The 17213-nt window shown below is 30.9% G+C and overlaps 1 protein-coding gene and 3 long non-coding RNA genes across 7 annotated transcripts in view; 1 reads left to right on the top strand and 3 right to left on the bottom strand.

Annotated features, from left to right (window-relative positions):
• LOC145317538 (S-methyl-5'-thioadenosine phosphorylase-like) overlaps nucleotides 1–10198 on the top strand; it is a 29711-nt gene extending 19513 nt beyond the window's left edge. Inside the window, exons 8-10 of the mRNA XM_080158668.1 lie at nucleotides 7088–7171; nucleotides 8635–8782; nucleotides 10124–10198. Coding sequence (XP_080014794.1) covers nucleotides 7088–7171; nucleotides 8635–8782; nucleotides 10124–10155 — 264 coding nt within the window. The 3' untranslated portion in view covers nucleotides 10156–10198. The remainder of the gene's footprint in view (nucleotides 1–7087; nucleotides 7172–8634; nucleotides 8783–10123) is intronic.
• A 712-nt stretch (nucleotides 10199–10910) lies between these two features.
• On the bottom strand, nucleotides 10911–11607 carry LOC145317541 (uncharacterized). Its single transcript, XR_013879020.1, has 2 exons — nucleotides 11431–11607; nucleotides 10911–11305 (listed from the first exon to the last, which is right to left on the bottom strand). It is a non-coding gene; the product is annotated as an uncharacterized LOC145317541 (long non-coding RNA).
• A 162-nt stretch (nucleotides 11608–11769) lies between these two features.
• On the bottom strand, nucleotides 11770–13732 carry LOC145317542 (uncharacterized). Of its 4 annotated transcripts, none has more exons than XR_013879021.1 (3): nucleotides 13590–13692; nucleotides 13182–13243; nucleotides 11770–12242 (listed from the first exon to the last, which is right to left on the bottom strand). It is a non-coding gene; the product is annotated as an uncharacterized LOC145317542 (long non-coding RNA). The 4 variants fall into 4 exon arrangements; XR_013879022.1 differs by having other exon boundaries at nucleotides 13582–13670; XR_013879023.1 differs by having other exon boundaries at nucleotides 11882–12242; nucleotides 13175–13243; nucleotides 13590–13732.
• A 1916-nt stretch (nucleotides 13733–15648) lies between these two features.
• On the bottom strand, nucleotides 15649–17126 carry LOC145317540 (uncharacterized). Its single transcript, XR_013879019.1, has 3 exons — nucleotides 16763–17126; nucleotides 16030–16152; nucleotides 15649–15800 (listed from the first exon to the last, which is right to left on the bottom strand). It is a non-coding gene; the product is annotated as an uncharacterized LOC145317540 (long non-coding RNA).
• Nucleotides 17127–17213: the final 87 nt, after the last annotated feature.

Consider the following 17213-nt stretch of genomic DNA (forward strand, 5'->3'; position numbering starts at 1 on the left):
CATACATTGGATTTATTATAAATGAATGAATCATTTCATAGATTTGGGACAGACAATCTAAGTAACAACAATTTTCACAGATTGCTTTTTGAAGAAAATGAAGAGGTTGATATTTATCGAGAATTAGACATACAGAGCTCATACTATTCTCCTGATAAATTTTGTGAAAAATTTAAAAATTCAAAAAACATTTCTATCCTCAGTTTGAATATTCAATCTATTAATTCTAAATTTTCTAGCCTTTCTGATCTAATTCATTTTTGGAAAGAGAAAGGGGTTATTTTTGACATCATTTGTTTACAAGAATGTTATTCCATTGTTATTCCATCCATTTTTGAAATATCTTTATATCATCCTATTCTATTTAAAACAAGAACAACTTTTGTGGGTGGAGGCGTAGCTTTCTATATTAACAAATCTTTAAATTTTTCTGTTCTAAATGAGTATTCTATTTTTCATGAAAAAATTATTGAAAGTTTGTTCATAGAATTGGAGTTTATCAACAGGAAAAAACTTGTTATTGGTAATTTCTACAGACCCCCTAGCACTGGGTTAAACAATCTTACACCTAATATGCAAATAGAGTTATTTTTGGAACATTTTCAAGGCATTTTAGACTCTATCACGGAGCGAAAATGTAAAGCAATTCTTTGTGGAGACTTTAATTTAGATTTGTTTGCTTACAATGTACATAATTATACAGCTGATTTTGTCAGCATGCTTTTTAGCGCTGGCTTCCTGCAGCTGATCTCTAACCCTACAAGAGTCTCAGCCCATAACAATACAGCTACGCTTATTGACCACATCTGGACAAATGATATTAAGGATCAAATGGTTTCTGGAGTAATAACTACTTATTTGAGCGACCATTTCTCAACTTTTCATTTTATTAGCACTAATAAACATAAGACAAACCCAAAAGTAATTTCCACTAGAGATTTTTCTGACGTTAATATTGAAAGCTTTAAAGATGACTTAAGTAATTTGTCTTTTAATGAAGTCTATGCCAAAAATAACCCCACAGAAAGCTATGCTATCTTCCAAAATTTATTTCAAGCTTCTTTTGAGAGAAATATTCCTGTTAAGGAAATTCGATTTAATAAAAACTACCACATGATCCAAAATTGGATGACCAAAGGCATATTAAGGTCTAGGAATAAGAAATTTGAATTACAATCTAGATTAGCAAAAGTTCCAACAACTGAAAATAAGGAATTGTATACTAAATATAAAAACGTGTTTAACAAAGTTCTGAAAACTGCAAAAAAGTTATATTATAGTAATCTACTTGTCTCCAACCAAAACAATCTTAAAAAGAGTTGGCAAATTATTAAAGATGTCGCTGGTTTGAATTCAAAAAGAAAATTTTCAACTAATAAGATTATTGTTGATGGTAATGAGATCATTGGTGATAAGAACATAGGAGAGGCATTTAATAGGCATTTTTCTAGCATTGCTTTTAACATTCGACAGGCTATACCCCCTACTGAGAGATCCCCTAACTCTTATCTTGAAGAATCTGGCAACCTATTTAACATTCCCCCAATCACACCTGCAATTATAACTGAAATTGTTAATAATTTTGACCTAAAAAAATCCTGTGACTACCTTGGAATATCATCTTTTTTATTGAAAAAAGTCGTTTCACAAATTCTAGATCCTTTATGTCATATTTTCAATAAATCAATTGAACTTGGCTCTGTACCTGAACAATTCAAAATGGCTAAAGTAACAGCTGTCTTCAAAAAAGGCGGAGATCCTTTCAATCTTAATGATTACAGGCCAATTTCTCTACTTCTTATTTTTTCAAAAATTCTAGAAAAGTTCATTGCCATTAATTTGCAAGCTTATCTTTCTGATAATAATCTTATTGATGAACTTCAATTTGGATTCCAGGCAAATAATTCAACATATCATCCTATGATTCATTTACTCAATCATGTAAGTAAAGCTATGAATAATAAGGAGTATACTATTGGAATTTTTTGTGATATTCGCAAAGCATTTGATTGTGTGCCTAAAAATACTCTTCTTATGAAGCTACAGAAATTTGGTATTAATGGGAACTTGCTTAATTGGTTTGAATCATATTTAACAGATAGAAATCAATTTGTTAAATTTGGCCTTTTTGACTCTGATCCATTAGAGATAGATAGTGGAGTGCCTCAAGGTAGCATATTAGGTCCTATTTTGTTTCTTATATTTTTTAATGACTTGCCTAAGTCAACACTTTTAAAAGTCCTACTTTTCTGTGATGACACTACTATATTAGCCTCTGGTAAAAACCTAAATGAGCTTGTTGAATTTGTTAATGCAGAACTCAAAAATATTTCCCAGTGGTTTAGGGCTAATCAAATGTCTTTACATCCCAACAAAACAAAATTCACTATATTTTATCCTACTCCCTCCCTTATTCCATGGAATGAAATCAATCTATATTTTGATGATAATGATCCAAATACCCTTAACCCTAACCCTTTACTTAGACATAGAATTGACTTTGTCAACCATGAAAGTGATATTCCAGCTATAAAATTCTTGGGTATTTATTTGGATCCAGCCTTGAATTTTAAGGTTCATATAAATGAATTAAACAAAAAGCTCTCTAAATCATTATTTTGTCTCCGAAAATGTCAAGGTCTACTTACTGAAAAAGCTCTCAAAGCTCTATATTACTCTATTTTTCATTGTCATTTAGTTTATGGAATCCTTATCTACTCATGTGCATCACCCACAAATCTTACTGGCATAATCACTAAACAAAAAATGGCTGTGAGATGTATTAAGCAAGCAACCTACTATAGCCATTCTAGTCCTTTATTTAAAAATCTCAATATTTTACCCTTTGAATCTCTAGCTCATTACTTCAAACTAAAATTTATGTATGAGTACAAAAATAATTTGTTGCCAAGGTCTTTTAATAATATGTGGCCTAGACGAGGTGAATTAAATGGTAACTTCGTTTTGAGAAACAATAATAATTTAACTATCCCCTTTTCTCGAATTAACTTAGTAGAGAGGCTTCCTATTTGTTCATTTCCAAAGATATGGAACAGTTTTGACGACCGTGATAATATAAAAAATGCCTTAAACCTAAATCAATTTAAGAGTAAGCTAAAAAAATGCCTTCTAGCAAAAATAGACATAACATGTTATAGACTTCTTTGCCGTTCTTGCCACCTAAGAATGTAAAACATTTATTCTGTCTGTTCTACAAGTCTTCACTGATTTACCCCTCATATTAATTATAAATGTTTTTAGTCAATATTACAAACACACATCATGTTACTTTCCCCTCCAATTCCCTTCCTTACAATTCCACATTATAATCCCCATCATATATAATGCGTAAGTTCTTATTTTAAATAATTAAGCTTCATGTTATCTAATATATTTTTTTATCATTTTTTTCCTATCTGCAAAGGCTACTTAATATTACCTCGAGAGAGATTAATTAGTCCTTTGACACGAATTTTGAATGTGAATACTATTATCTTTATTATTAAACTATAAGTAATCATGATCAATTTTATTGTTTGTTTGTGATTATACCATGTAATGTATATATATTTTTTTGTATGTGTCATAAAATAAATATTTCATTTCATTTCATTCATTTCATTTCATTTCATTTCATTTCAAGGTGTGAGTGTTAAGGCTAAAAACAGTAGTAGAATAATATTCTCTAAATATGTGTATTCCTTATTGAATAGAACCATAGACAAAAAATATCTTTTTTAAATTAACGATACCTGAAAATTGTTTTAAAAAATCTGAGATTTTCACCGAAAGCTTTGCTAATGTCAAGCTGACAAAAATTAACATAATACATAGAATTACCATGGACAATCAAATAATGTTTTAATAATAATGTTTAATTTTTAAAAATCTAAATTTTTTTTTCTTGTGGATAGTCCTTTTAATGGAATATGTCTGTCCGTCTTTAACACAACCAGAAACATAAATTCGCATATTCAACAGGAACAGTTTCATGCATAATTTGACGAAAAAGGCAAATATTTTACAAATAGATGAAGAGAGGAGTAGGTTGAGGGTCAATTCTGTAAAGGTGTGAGTGTTAAGGCTTGAAAACAGTAGTAGAATGATAATATTCTCTAAATATTTGTATTCCCTATTGAATAGAACCATAGACAAAAAATATTTTTTAAAATTAACGATACCTGAAAATTGTTAAAAAACCCTGAGATTTTCACCAAAAGCTTTGCTAATGTCAAGCTGACAAAAATTAATTTTTAACATATAATACATAGAATTACCATGGACAATCGAATAATGTTTTAATAATAATGTTTGATTTTCAAAAATCTAAATTTGTTTTTCTTGTGGACAGTCCTTTTAATGGAATGTGTCTGTCTGTCTTTAACACGAACACAAATATAAATTCGCATATTCAACAAGAACAAATGCATGCATCAGTTGACGGAATTGGCAAACAAGAAAGTGAAATAGATAAATTTCTAGCATTGGTGGTTAAGTCATTAAGTAGACGTGTTTCTTTGTGTTTTTTTAATTGCCATCTTTAAAGAGATGGGGAGGGTTAGGGATCTAAAGGGATAAGACAATAGCCGATAAATTGTTGTACATCCCCAATGATGATAAACAAAATAACCCCTTGTGTAGATTAAAATTAGTGGTTGAAACGTTTATACACTCAACTTTATGTATGAACCAATCAAAATTCAGTAGAAGTCCCCAAAGTTGTTGGGCCAACAAATAAGAAAACGTTATTATAAAACATACCAAACAGACACTATTGTAGAGGAGATATGGTAGTAAAACATAAATAAGTTGTGAATTTTAATAGTGTCGCATTATATCGCTAGCTGTAGTTTAATCATTTTGTCTGGGTTAAATCCGAGAGAGAGAGGGGGGATAATGGGCTGTTTATTACACATGTCCCCAAAGTTTTTTATTCGTTGGCTTGACAACTTTGGGGACTTATAATGAAGTTTGATTGGTTAGTTTTTTAAATTGAGTGACCATATATTTCAACCACTAATTGTAATCTAAAGAGAAGGTATTAAAAGTCGGTACAGGGTCCTTAGAATGGAGACATATAACTTTATATAACACCTTCCCCCTCTAGTGTTTTACTCTAATGTTGTGTAAGTTGTATGAAAAGATGGCGTCTTAACTTTTTTGCTTTTTATTTAAGATAGCTAGTCGGTGTTTTTAGTAGGTAGTAGATGTAAAATTGTCCATAGAATTTAGATATGCAATCGGTTTTTTTTTGTAGACCTCTTTTTTTGTAGACCTTAAAACCGACTTAAATTTTTTTTAAAAACTTAAATTACTTAAAAAATAAGAGGTCTACAAAAAAAAACGATTGCATATCTAAATTCTATGGACAATTTTACATCTATTACTTACTAAAAACACCGACTAGCTATTTTAAATAAAAAGCAAAAAAGTTAAGACACCTTCTTTATAAAGGAGGTTAGGATACAACTTATCAAGAAACTTTAAACACCCTTTTCTTTGTCGATGCACGTGAATAGTCGCGTATTAACATTGAACACTAATAGGAAAACTCTAGGCCAGGTTGGTGTAATAATCGAGTAGCTTCCACGAGAATTGCGGGCCAGCTTGTAATGTAACATAGAATACACTCATGTGTGCGCGAAGCTTTGCCAAAGGATTCTTTGAATCTTCGTGTGCATATGAATCATAACTTCAGCGAATTAACTCTGGGGGACAACTAGCCAGGGGCGTCCAAGCTTTTTATTTTGGGGGGGGTAAAAATTTTTTAAGGGGGGGGTAATTCGGTTTTGGGGGGGGTAAAATGGCGCGCGAAGCGCGCCGCAAATTTTTTTTACCCCCCCCAAAATTTTTACCCCGGGGGTAAAATTTGCTTGGGGGGGGTAATTACCCCCCCTAAAATCTGTTGGCAGGGGTAAAATTTGTTTACCCCCCCCAAAATTTACCCCCGGGGTAAAATTTTTGGGGGGGGTAATTTAAATTTTATCAAAAATATAGTATTAAAAATGCGCGCGAAGTGCGCAAAAATTTTTTTTGTTAGAGATTTTCTATTTTGGGGGGAGTATTTACCCCCCCAAAATTGTTTGGGGGGGGTAAATACCCCCTCCTAAATGGTTGGGGGTGCCTACGGCACCCCCAGGGTAGGGGTAAATTTAAATGGGGGGGGTAAAATGAAAAAAATTTTGGGGGTGCCTACGGCACCACCAAATTCGTTTGGGGGGGGGGTAATCGCCCCATTATTCCCCCCCTTGGACGCCTATGCAACTAGCGGCTGTTTTATCTTTGTTAAAGTTTTTTTTACAATATATTTACTTTTTTTTGTATCTGATAAAAGTAAAGTTTGTTAATATATTTTGTGTTTGTGTGTTTGTTTCGGATATAGATTTAATTTATTTTCTATACAGACTCAATATTTACTTAGGCCCCAAAGTCTATTCAGTTGGTTACGTGTAAACATTCAAGAATCTTCGCCCCCAGCTTCTAGGGCTTCACCCTAAGAGGGTTTTTGGTAACAGCCCACTTCTAATTTTCCCTAAAAAGTTGTTTTCCAATGAGATAATAAAAGTCAGGTTGGGGTGACAATGTGATGTTTATTACACTGGTCCTCAAAGTTTTTTTAATAACGTTTTTTTATTCGTTTGCTTAAAAACCATCATCATCGCCATTTATCCCTTCTTTTCAGAGCGTAGGCCACGCACAATGGTTCTCTATTTTTCTTTGAATTGGGCCTCAGTAGAGGCTTCACTGAAAGATGATAAATTCTTCTCTTTCAGTTCATCCAGGAATTCCCTCTTCACGTGAAGTGGCTTAAAAACCATTGGGACTTTTAATGAATTTTGACTGGTTGATTCATTAAGTTGAGTGTCAAAAGGTTTCAATCACTAATTGTAATATACAGAAGGGGTAATTTTGTGTATCATCATTGGGGATGTACATTGTACATACATTTATCGGCCATTGTTTTGTCCCTTTAGATCCCTGATTAAAAGTGAATGTTTATATTCAGCAAGAGCTGGCCTATCTTGGCAACTACGCAATTTTTTAGAAGCTAAAAATTCAGATTTGAAAATTTCTTTGTCTTTTGTAGGTATGCTTGGCCAAAGAGGCAGGTATGAGCTATACATCCATAGCACTGGCTACTGATTATGACTGCTGGAAAACAGATAATCAGGTAGAAACTTAGTTTCTTACTGGTATCAGGTAGGTATCAGCTAAACATCCATAGCACTGGCTACTCATTATGACTGCTGAAAAACAGATAATCAGGTAGTAACTTAGTTTCCTACTGGTATCAGCTATACATCCATAGCTCTGATTATGAATGGTTGAAAACAGATAATAAGGTAGAAACTTCGTTTTCTACTGTTATCAGCCATGTATCTGCTTTACGTCCATAGAAATGGCTACTGATTATGACTGCTGGAAAACAGATAATCAGGTAGAAACTTAGTTTCCTACTGTTATCAGCCAGGTATCAGCAATACATCTATAGCACTGGCTACTGATTATGACTGCTGAAAAACAGATAATCTGGAAGAAACTTAGTTTCTTTCTGGTATCAGGTAGGTATCAGCTATACAACCAAAGCACTGGCTACTGATTATGACTGCTGGAAAACAGATAATCAGGCAGAAACTTAGTTTCCTACTGTTATCAGATAGGTATCAGTTATAGTATACATCCATAGCACTGGCTATTGATTTAGACTGCTGGAAAACAGATAATCAGGTAGAAACTTAGTTTCCTACTGTTATCAGCCAGCTATCAGCAATACATCTATAGCACTGGCTACTGATTATGACTGCTGAAAAACAGATAATCTGGAAGAAACTTAGTTTCTTTCTGGTATCAGGTAGGTATCAGCTATACATCCAAAGCACTGGCTACTGATTATGACTACTATAAAACAGATAATCAGGTAGAAACTTAGTTTCCTACTGTTATCAGGCACTTTATCAGCTATATTTACATATTTATTGAATAGTTTCTCTTCTGATGATTTAAACTAGTTTGACATAGCTGAGGGTATATCATATCTATTAATTCATTTGTCTTATATAAAAGTAACATGATGTTTGTCTGTCTGTGTGTACAGAAAGATATCACTGACCGTTAAACCGATATAATTCTTATTTACAATGAAGCCTCGTATAGTTCATAGGAAGGTTTTTTAAACTTTTTCCTCCACACTCCCATGAGAGATGGCCCATGTAAAAAATCTACCAAATTTGTTTTAACTTTTTCTGTTTAAAACTAAAATGTTCCCCAACCTCCCCTTCTTTAAAGTGCCCCAAGAGGTCTCTAGGGGGAGTATCCACTGGTTTATTTTATTAAGAGAAGATTAATAGAGAGATAAGAAAAGTAAAAAATAAAGGGAAGATTGGTGAGAGGATTATATAAATGCTTGATAAAAAAAATTTACATTATTTGCAAGTTAATAAGCATAAGAAACCCTCGCTAAAACTATATTTCCAGTATCAATTCAAAACCGATTAATATCCGGTTGATTAGAACCGGTTCTCTGCCATACTTCAGCATCTCGGGTCTAAAAAAATTGGTTTTATAATTGTACATCTTTATATCCACGGAAAGCTGTTTATAATACGATGCGATAAATAACTATTTTAAACGTAGGTGTGCACCCAGTCAGTGTTGAAGGTGCTGGCAGACAATGTGACCCGGGTAAGGCAGGTCCTGGTGGACACTGTCACCAGGATAATGGACCAGGACTGGACACAAACTATCATCGACAACAGAAACATTGCCACCAGCAGTGTCATAGGTAAAAGTACTGCTGGATCTAAGACCCAAGCTTTAAAACAAACAAAAGTTAGGTTGAGCTATGTTCATGGAAATTAAGCACGTTAGGGATGCCCACAGGGCCTAGAAATATGCTCTAATTTGAAGAAAAGGGGGTATTAGAATTGGTGTTTCTGACTAAATATATAAATATTCCTTTATATTTACACTAGCAGCTACGCCCCTAGAGGCCTCTAGTGGCACTTTAAATGTTTTTTTTATATTTATATTTTGCGTTTGACGTTTATGTTTCGTTGAACTCTCTTTCTAAAATCGAGAAATTTAAAAAAAAAATTTATTTCTCTGGAGAGGGTGGTGGTACCCTCCCCCAAAATAGTTATAAGCCTTCCCAGGACATATGAGAATCTACCCTGTTTAGGAGAACCCGATCGGTTAGCGAGAACCTTCGGTACAGACACACAAACACACAGACATCCTGTTACTTTAGTATAAGGATAAGGCCTAGGAAACCCTGTTTCCTAGGCTAGCCTATGAAACTTTATAAGATTTCACATATTATCATTAGGACATTATTTAAAAATTGACACAAAATATTTATGAAGTAGCTTCACTATTTAACAAGGATAAGAACATCCATAAAAGCGATGCTCTAAAACAGTAGAACTAACGAACATTAACACTTGTAGAGTGTTCGAACTGAAAAATCAGAATAAAAAGAACAAAAGTAGAAACAAAATTGTTAGTAAATTGGGTCAAAAACTGCGTAAATACAGAATAATTTTTATGGAAATACCAACACTTTTAGGACTTGATTATAGAGATGCTTCGCCCATAACATTGTACTTTGGTGTCCAAGGAATCATTATTCCAAAAATCAGAAAAATCGGATGATTTTATCACATAAAAATTTGTTGTTAAAAAAGTTAGAAATCAACATGTTTAAAATTGACGTACGGACATGCTGGTAACGATTATAAAGTTGCTCCGCTTTCTAAATCGTACCTAACTACTACAGGAATCATCATGCTGCCATGCAAAATGTAAAATCGATAGGACAATTCTAACATGCCTAAACTAACAAGAAAAGCTATCTGTCACGGACGTACGGACGGACCGACCCAATTATAGAAAAGCCTCGCTTTTAAAAATCTAAATGCATAGAATAAAGCAACTGAAGTGTACAATATGTATTCTAAATTTGTTGCTATTTATATTACTTTTTACCATATTGCAGAATCTGGGGCTTAGGCTTGAAATTCCCAATCCCTCTTTAAATTCTTCTGCATTCTTAATATCTTAGTCTAGTCTAAAAGGGGAATCTCTAAATTTCTTCAAAAATATCTACTTAAAATTATTTTTTTAGGTGGTGATCCAAGCCAGGCGATTCAATTTTGATCTTTTATTATTCTTGTATAATCTCAATAAATTTTCATATTCAGACGGTGTTTTAATTCATATTATTGTTCGTAATTGTAAAACTAAATAAAAACCAAGGATGAAAACATCCATAAAAGTGAAGCTCAACAAATTATAAGGACTTGCGAACATGAACAAACCTTGAGCAACTCATATTTTATATTAAATAAGCAGGCATTCTTAACGGTGAGTGGGAAACGTTAATTCCTCCGCTGCTATTCATACAAATAAGCATTGGGTCCGTTCGTTTGCTAAAAAGTCTAAATGGGATTTAATGTTCTTGCTAGTAAAGATAGAATGCTAAAATTTCATAACCTTTAAAATTCTACCATTGGGTCTTTGTTTTGAAGATTTTGCTGACTTCTGATAACCTATCCGATAACGTTGTAATTGTAATGGTAATTGTTTTATAAGATTCGCTGCTAAATTTATTATTATTCTAGATTGTCATTCAATGTTAACTTTGGAGTAAGTTTCTCGAAGCATACCAAATAATTTCAGTGGATTTATTAGGACGATAAAATGCAAAACTCCAACCTAAATATGTACACATTATAACCAAAAAGGTGGTCGGATTGTGTGTTACTATTTCAAAACCCCTACGTTTCAACCCCCTAATTTTACTATACAGAAGGGTTAATTTTGTTATCATCTTTGGGGATGTTCATCATTTATCGGCCATTGTCTTATCCCTTAGATACATGACGGAAATTACAAAATAATTAACACAATAATTGGACAAAAAATATATATTTCAGTTTCTGTGCTTGATAGATTGAAATAAAATTAGGAAGTATGGCAAATAAAACTCCAGTTTACACAAATTTAAATAAATGAACACAATTTTCAAATTTTCTTTTAAAACATAACATGACATAAAAATTATATTTTTTTATTATAGTAACATTAACATCATTTTTGTACAATTAAAATTTATAAAAACAGGTTCTGCGCTGACAATGTTTCAAAGTAAATATCTTTTTAATGAGCACAATAATATGTTTATATTAATCAATTAGTAAATGGGATCTTCAGAGTATTTTTCAAAGATTGGTACAGATTTATAGGATAAAATGTTAATATCAGTATATATTTAACAAGGATAAAAAAGTCCAGCGTTTCAAATTAACTACCTAATTGAAATCAAAATTTTAAATTAAGTATTTATCACTAAAAATTAAAAGAGTTAGTTGCACAAAATGCATTTGAACATGATTTTAGTGATCCCTTTTGATTTATAATAGAAATAATTACCTAGCTAAAACTTTTCTACCTTTAATTAAATGGAATAATAGTTTTCACATAAATATTTTATCTCATAAAAAGGACATTTTAAATATCTAAAAATAAAACAAATCAACAAAATTCAGCTTCACTTATGAAACAGAAACTGTATTGTTGTACACTGCAAAATAAAATCATTTTAAGAAACTTTTAATTACAATACTTGGTTAAAATATTGTAGTCAAAAAAAGGAAGGGTGGTGGATATTTGCTATAAGGTGAGGATTTTTTTTTACCTATTTTGTTTATATTAATTGGGAAAGAAATGGAAGAGGGAGATAAAAATTAATAGAAAAATATACACCCCTACCATAAAGTTTAAAATATCTCTAAAATGCAACTATGGAAATGTTAAATGGTTTATTTTAAAAGAAAAAAAAATTGCAAATAAAGTTCCTTGAGTGTTTTTTTTAACAGTGTACATAAATGTAAGCATAAATTGTTAATATATTATACTCACAAAATTAAAAATAACACCAGGGCTAAAATTAAAATGAGGAAGGTATTATGATTTTTTACAAATGATGTTATGAATAAAATTCAGCATAAAAATGAAACATTTAAATGCGGATTTTTTATAATTTACAAGAGGGCGGAAGGTGGGAGGGGGATAGTAGACACCTCGTAGTAAAGAATTTCTTGGCTTTGAGCTTTCAATTGTAAGTAAAACGAAATATCTACCACCCCCCCCCCCCCCCCTCTTTAAAGGATACAAATACATATTATTGTTTCAAGCAAAAAAAAAACATACTTTGAAACATAGTTTAACATAGAACACAAAACCTGACACAAAAAGGCCAATTGAAATAAGAGAATTTAAGACCCAAAATCATCACTAAAATATTTCTATAAGCCAACATTAGACATTACATTATATTAGGGTTGGGCCGGATAACCGGCCATTTTCAATATCCGGCCGGATACCGAATTTCGAACCTATCCGGTTACCAGATATCCGGCTGATTTTTAATGCCAAATATCCGGTAATTTGCCAGATATCGAACGTTGGCCAGATATCCGACCGGTTACCAGATATCCGGCATTAGAAATCCGCCGGATATCCGGTATCCGGCCCAACCCTACATCATATGCACGTAAATATTATATAGTATTGTATTATTGTTGAATATTATATGGTAATACAGTTTTGCAAACAGTCAATAAATAAGGAAATATTGTGTAAATATAGAGTGCAGAAAGGGGTCTCATTTAAAGATGAATTCTGTTGTCATTTTGAGCAGGGATCTAAAGGGATAAGACAATGGACGATAAATTGATGTATATCCCCAATGATCGTAAAAAATTACCCCATCTGTATATTAAAATTGAAGGTTGAAACGTTTGAACACTCAACCAATGAAAATTACTGAAAATAGTCCCCAAAGTTTTTATGCCAACGAATAAAAAACGTAATTATAAATCTTTGGGAACTAGTGTAATAAACAGTCCATTGTCCCCTCTCTCTATCTGCATTTTTGGGTACCTTCGAACTCTTTAAGTTTAATATTATTAAGAAAAATTGATTTGAAAGAAGTAACTTTTATTTGTGCAATATATCATAATGAGACACCTTGATATTTGTGCAAGCATGCATAAGAAGTGGTATAAACACCATGTACACTATTTTATAACTCACATTAAAGTCCTTTGTTAGCTTATAGACAAATATTTTTTTTGTAGATAGATTATTTGGTAGGTAATAATTGTCTTATTACACTTAACCACAAAAATGATAACTATATATGTATTTTTTAAAAAATGTTTTATACATGTAACTAAAGATCCTGCAAAAACAAGTTATTTTTAGAGATTTTCAGCAAAAAAATGATAAAATTTGTTTAGGGGAGTAATCACAAATAATTGATGATTATTTTTGTTATTTTTTTTTGCATTAAATCCAATTCCTCGTTATAAATTAAGCTATTTATTGTTCGTCAAACACTTTAGTTAAGTAAAAAATACATTAAAAGAAAAAAATAACATGTTTGACATTTAATATCATTTGCAAATTGCAATCAGTCCTATCTTAAATAATAGTTTCATAGAATATAATTAAAAGAACAAAGGCGTCTAAAAATAACTTGAATTTGAAAAAACTTAAAGTTTATGTATAAACTTCTACCATCTAACCTTTAAAAGGCACACAAGTAAATATTAATTTCACTGTTGGATACAATTATAAAATCAAACTTAAACTTTATAGATAGATACTGATTTACTTATTTTATAATACCTACTTTGCAAAAATCTTACTTTTAATTAGTATTGCAGGACTAGAGTATCAGCAAGTTTTATTTATTTGCCAAAGGGTCAAAATTTTGGGGTCGTGTAAGAAGACGAAGTTTTTCCAAAAATGGGAGGCATTAACTTCCTAAGATTTGACCTCAGATGGGCTTGGTGTGAGCTAGAATCGATCTTAAGAAGCGTCATTACATGCTTTACAAATAACTGAACAGAACATAGGTTCTATCTCTGATATTTCTGAGGTCAAATCTTAGCAAGGTAATTTTTGCCCATTTTCGGAAAAACTTAGTTTTCTTTACATGATTCAAATTTTGTAATTACTCTGTAATTCCTAGTTAACAACACCACATTTATTGTACAAAAATATATTTCTTTAATAAAACCTTTATTAAAATTTATTTCTATAGAAGTTTATTTTTCCAAAATAAAAGATCAAGTCTAATATTCATACTTTTGTTAATATATAAATTCTGAGGAGGGAATTTATAAATAAAAATGTTAATAAAAGTTTTATATATTGAAATAATTTTTTTTACGCCACACATCAAATAATTCTTTTTAGGTGAGGGAAAAGTAATGTAGCTAATTGGCACACACTCTAACAATTATACATACAGCCTGATGGACAAGTGTAGGGAAAATTGTTTTTTTTTTAAGATGAAATATTACTTACACAAAACATAATTTAAAACAAACGAGCAGGCTCTGTACGAGCAGGCTCTGTACCCTGTAAAAAATCAGGTCTAGATTAGGCTACAACACGTACTTAATATTAAACATGAATGACAACATTGAACAGAGATACCATGATATTCAATGTGAATGTTAACAACCAAGACTACAGCCACAGCAGTACAAATTACAGAAATTTCAAGTAGGACAAAGCAATAATGCTTAATTCTATTGACTTATTAATTCAATTCAAATGATAATCTCCAATATTAGACAATTGCTTTAAGTTTATCATTTCATTCCTTTAAAGACCTTTAAAACCTAAATTAGTTCTTAAACATTTTTTTCGTTGTATTTTTGTGTGTGCCAAAAAGCTTAGCAGTCACAGGTGAATTGGAGAAATTTCATCTTTTAATAGTTTTAAAAAGATGATTAATTATTCAAAAGAATTATACATATTTTGAATAACAATGTCTTAAAATTCTCCTATAACTGTGTTGAATAATTCTTTAAAACAGATTTTCAGGTACATCAGTTTTAGGGAGAAGATTAAATGATGTCCTTCATTGTCCTCTCCATCCCTCATTTTCCCCTAACCTAATAGAATGAGCCACATAATTTAACACACACATACACACACACACACACACGCACACACATAGAATAAAATAACACACATAGATACTCACATCAAATATTTAGCTTCACAACAGATTTATATTCTTAATACTAAAAGTGAGAATTGAAAAGGGCACCAAAATGTGATAAAAAATATATATATTATAATAAGAGCTTAAGACCCGAAATAAAAGAGGTCAAAAATTATGAAAAAAAGACCAATTTTTAAAATGTCTACGAAGATTAGTTTCCGTATGATTTTTGCATTGTTTAAAATAAGCTTCATAAACATATTATGTTATTGAGTAGTTTACTTTTTGCCTATAAACTATTATTTTAAGGTCACTAAGATCAAATATTTCACAAGTCAACCAAATTGTCAGTATTAATTTACTGAACCTTTAAAAAAGAAGATTTTTGAAATTGATTTTAATATTTGAAATTTTTCTATTTAATTAAACTTTCTTATCCTTCTTTTAAGATGTAAAATGGGTAGGTTAAAAAGAAAAAATGAATTGAAACATGTTTGAGTCTTCTTTTTACTTTATATTGGGTTGACATTAGACAAGTGAAAATAACACCGTAAAAATAAACAAAAAATATGTATTATTGGAAAAAAAGAATAAAAATGTAAAATGCTTTTTTTTAAGTTTACTAAAATTAAAATTCTATATATGTTCTTTTTATATTTTTTTTACTTAGAAGATTTTTTTTGTCACAAATGTAATTTTTATTAATTTTTACAGCGTTTGCAATAAAATTCACAATATTTAATAATAATAATAATATTACTTCATTTAAAACTAACTTTGATTATAAATATGTAATGCGAAAAAAATCAGTCAATCAAAAGTACATACTACAACAAAGTAATAATATGTAATATATTTTGGGATAATATAATAAGTATACAATCAGTTTTTAGACTAAGTTGATATAGAAACGGATTTAAGAAGAAAATTGTGCAGAGATTATTGGTACATTAATGTCTTATCATTATAATTATAATAAAGGTATTTTCATAAAATGTTTGTACTTGAAAGAAATGATTTAAACAGAATTAAAAACATTACAGAGATTCTTCCCAGCCCTCCTAGACTGGCATAGGCCGGCCAGGAGTGGCCAAGATAATTCAAACTAACTCATAAGACTTTTAAGTCTTTTAGAGCGGAGCCACGTTTATCATGTTCCTAAGTATTCGTCCAAACAAATATTTTTTATAAAGGGGACTTTGCACGAACGAGAGCAAAAGATGTTAAGTACCTCCTAGCACTGATGTCAAACATTTTTGGGCTCTTATACTTTGATTCTTTTATTTAGGTCTTAAAATTTGCGATTATAGATTTTAAAAAAAGCTTATGCACAAAATCTTACTTATATAAAAAAAAGTTACATATTTTGCAAACTGGATGTTATTTTATAATAACCTTAACAATATGAAGATGTACATTTTAATTTTACTGCATTTGACAATATTTTTCTGTGTATTTGATGTATTTGATGTTATTTCGTAAAAACTAAAAACTAAATACCTATTTCAATGTTTTTATATAAATTCGTGGTGGAACTAATTTTTCTCTCCTTAACTATATCAAATGGAAAATGCCCATCACCACTGCTGAAAGGTACATTACATCACATGCTCTTGTTCCTGCATAGTCCCTTTTTGTACAATCATTATTTTCAAACATTTATAAATTTTGTGCTTTAGATTGCTGTTGACCATGTTATTTCGACCATAAGAAGAAACCATGATATCGGTGACTGACTTTGATAAAATTCACAACTTCCGAAAAAAATACAATTTAAATAAACAAAAAAATTAACATTTTAACGTCTTATTAGCATATCCCAACCTCTTTTATGCTTTCCAAGTACGCTAGGTTTAATTTTGATATAAATAATAAATCTAATGAGCTTTTAATAGTAATATAAATGTTCGAGGCACCACGTAGGTCAACAATTTTGGATGGAGAAGGTTATTTTATTTATAAACAATATTACATATTTTTTTAAATTCTAAAAATATATTATCTGACCAAACTATATCACTTCTTCATAGCCATTTACCAGTGCTGGATTTTTATGCAAACTATTTACTAAATATTTTAATTATTTTTTTAGATTTTTTTTCTCTTTTTAAAATTTATTTCCCCCTCTGTCACTGGATGTAATTGTCTATTACAGTCATAATGATGGCGGGAGAGAACGCGGGGAGCA

Source organism: Acartia tonsa, chromosome 4, assembly GCF_053477335.1.
Source record: "Acartia tonsa isolate MP-2025a chromosome 4, ASM5347733v1, whole genome shotgun sequence".
NCBI lineage: Eukaryota > Metazoa > Arthropoda > Copepoda > Calanoida > Acartiidae > Acartia > Acartia tonsa.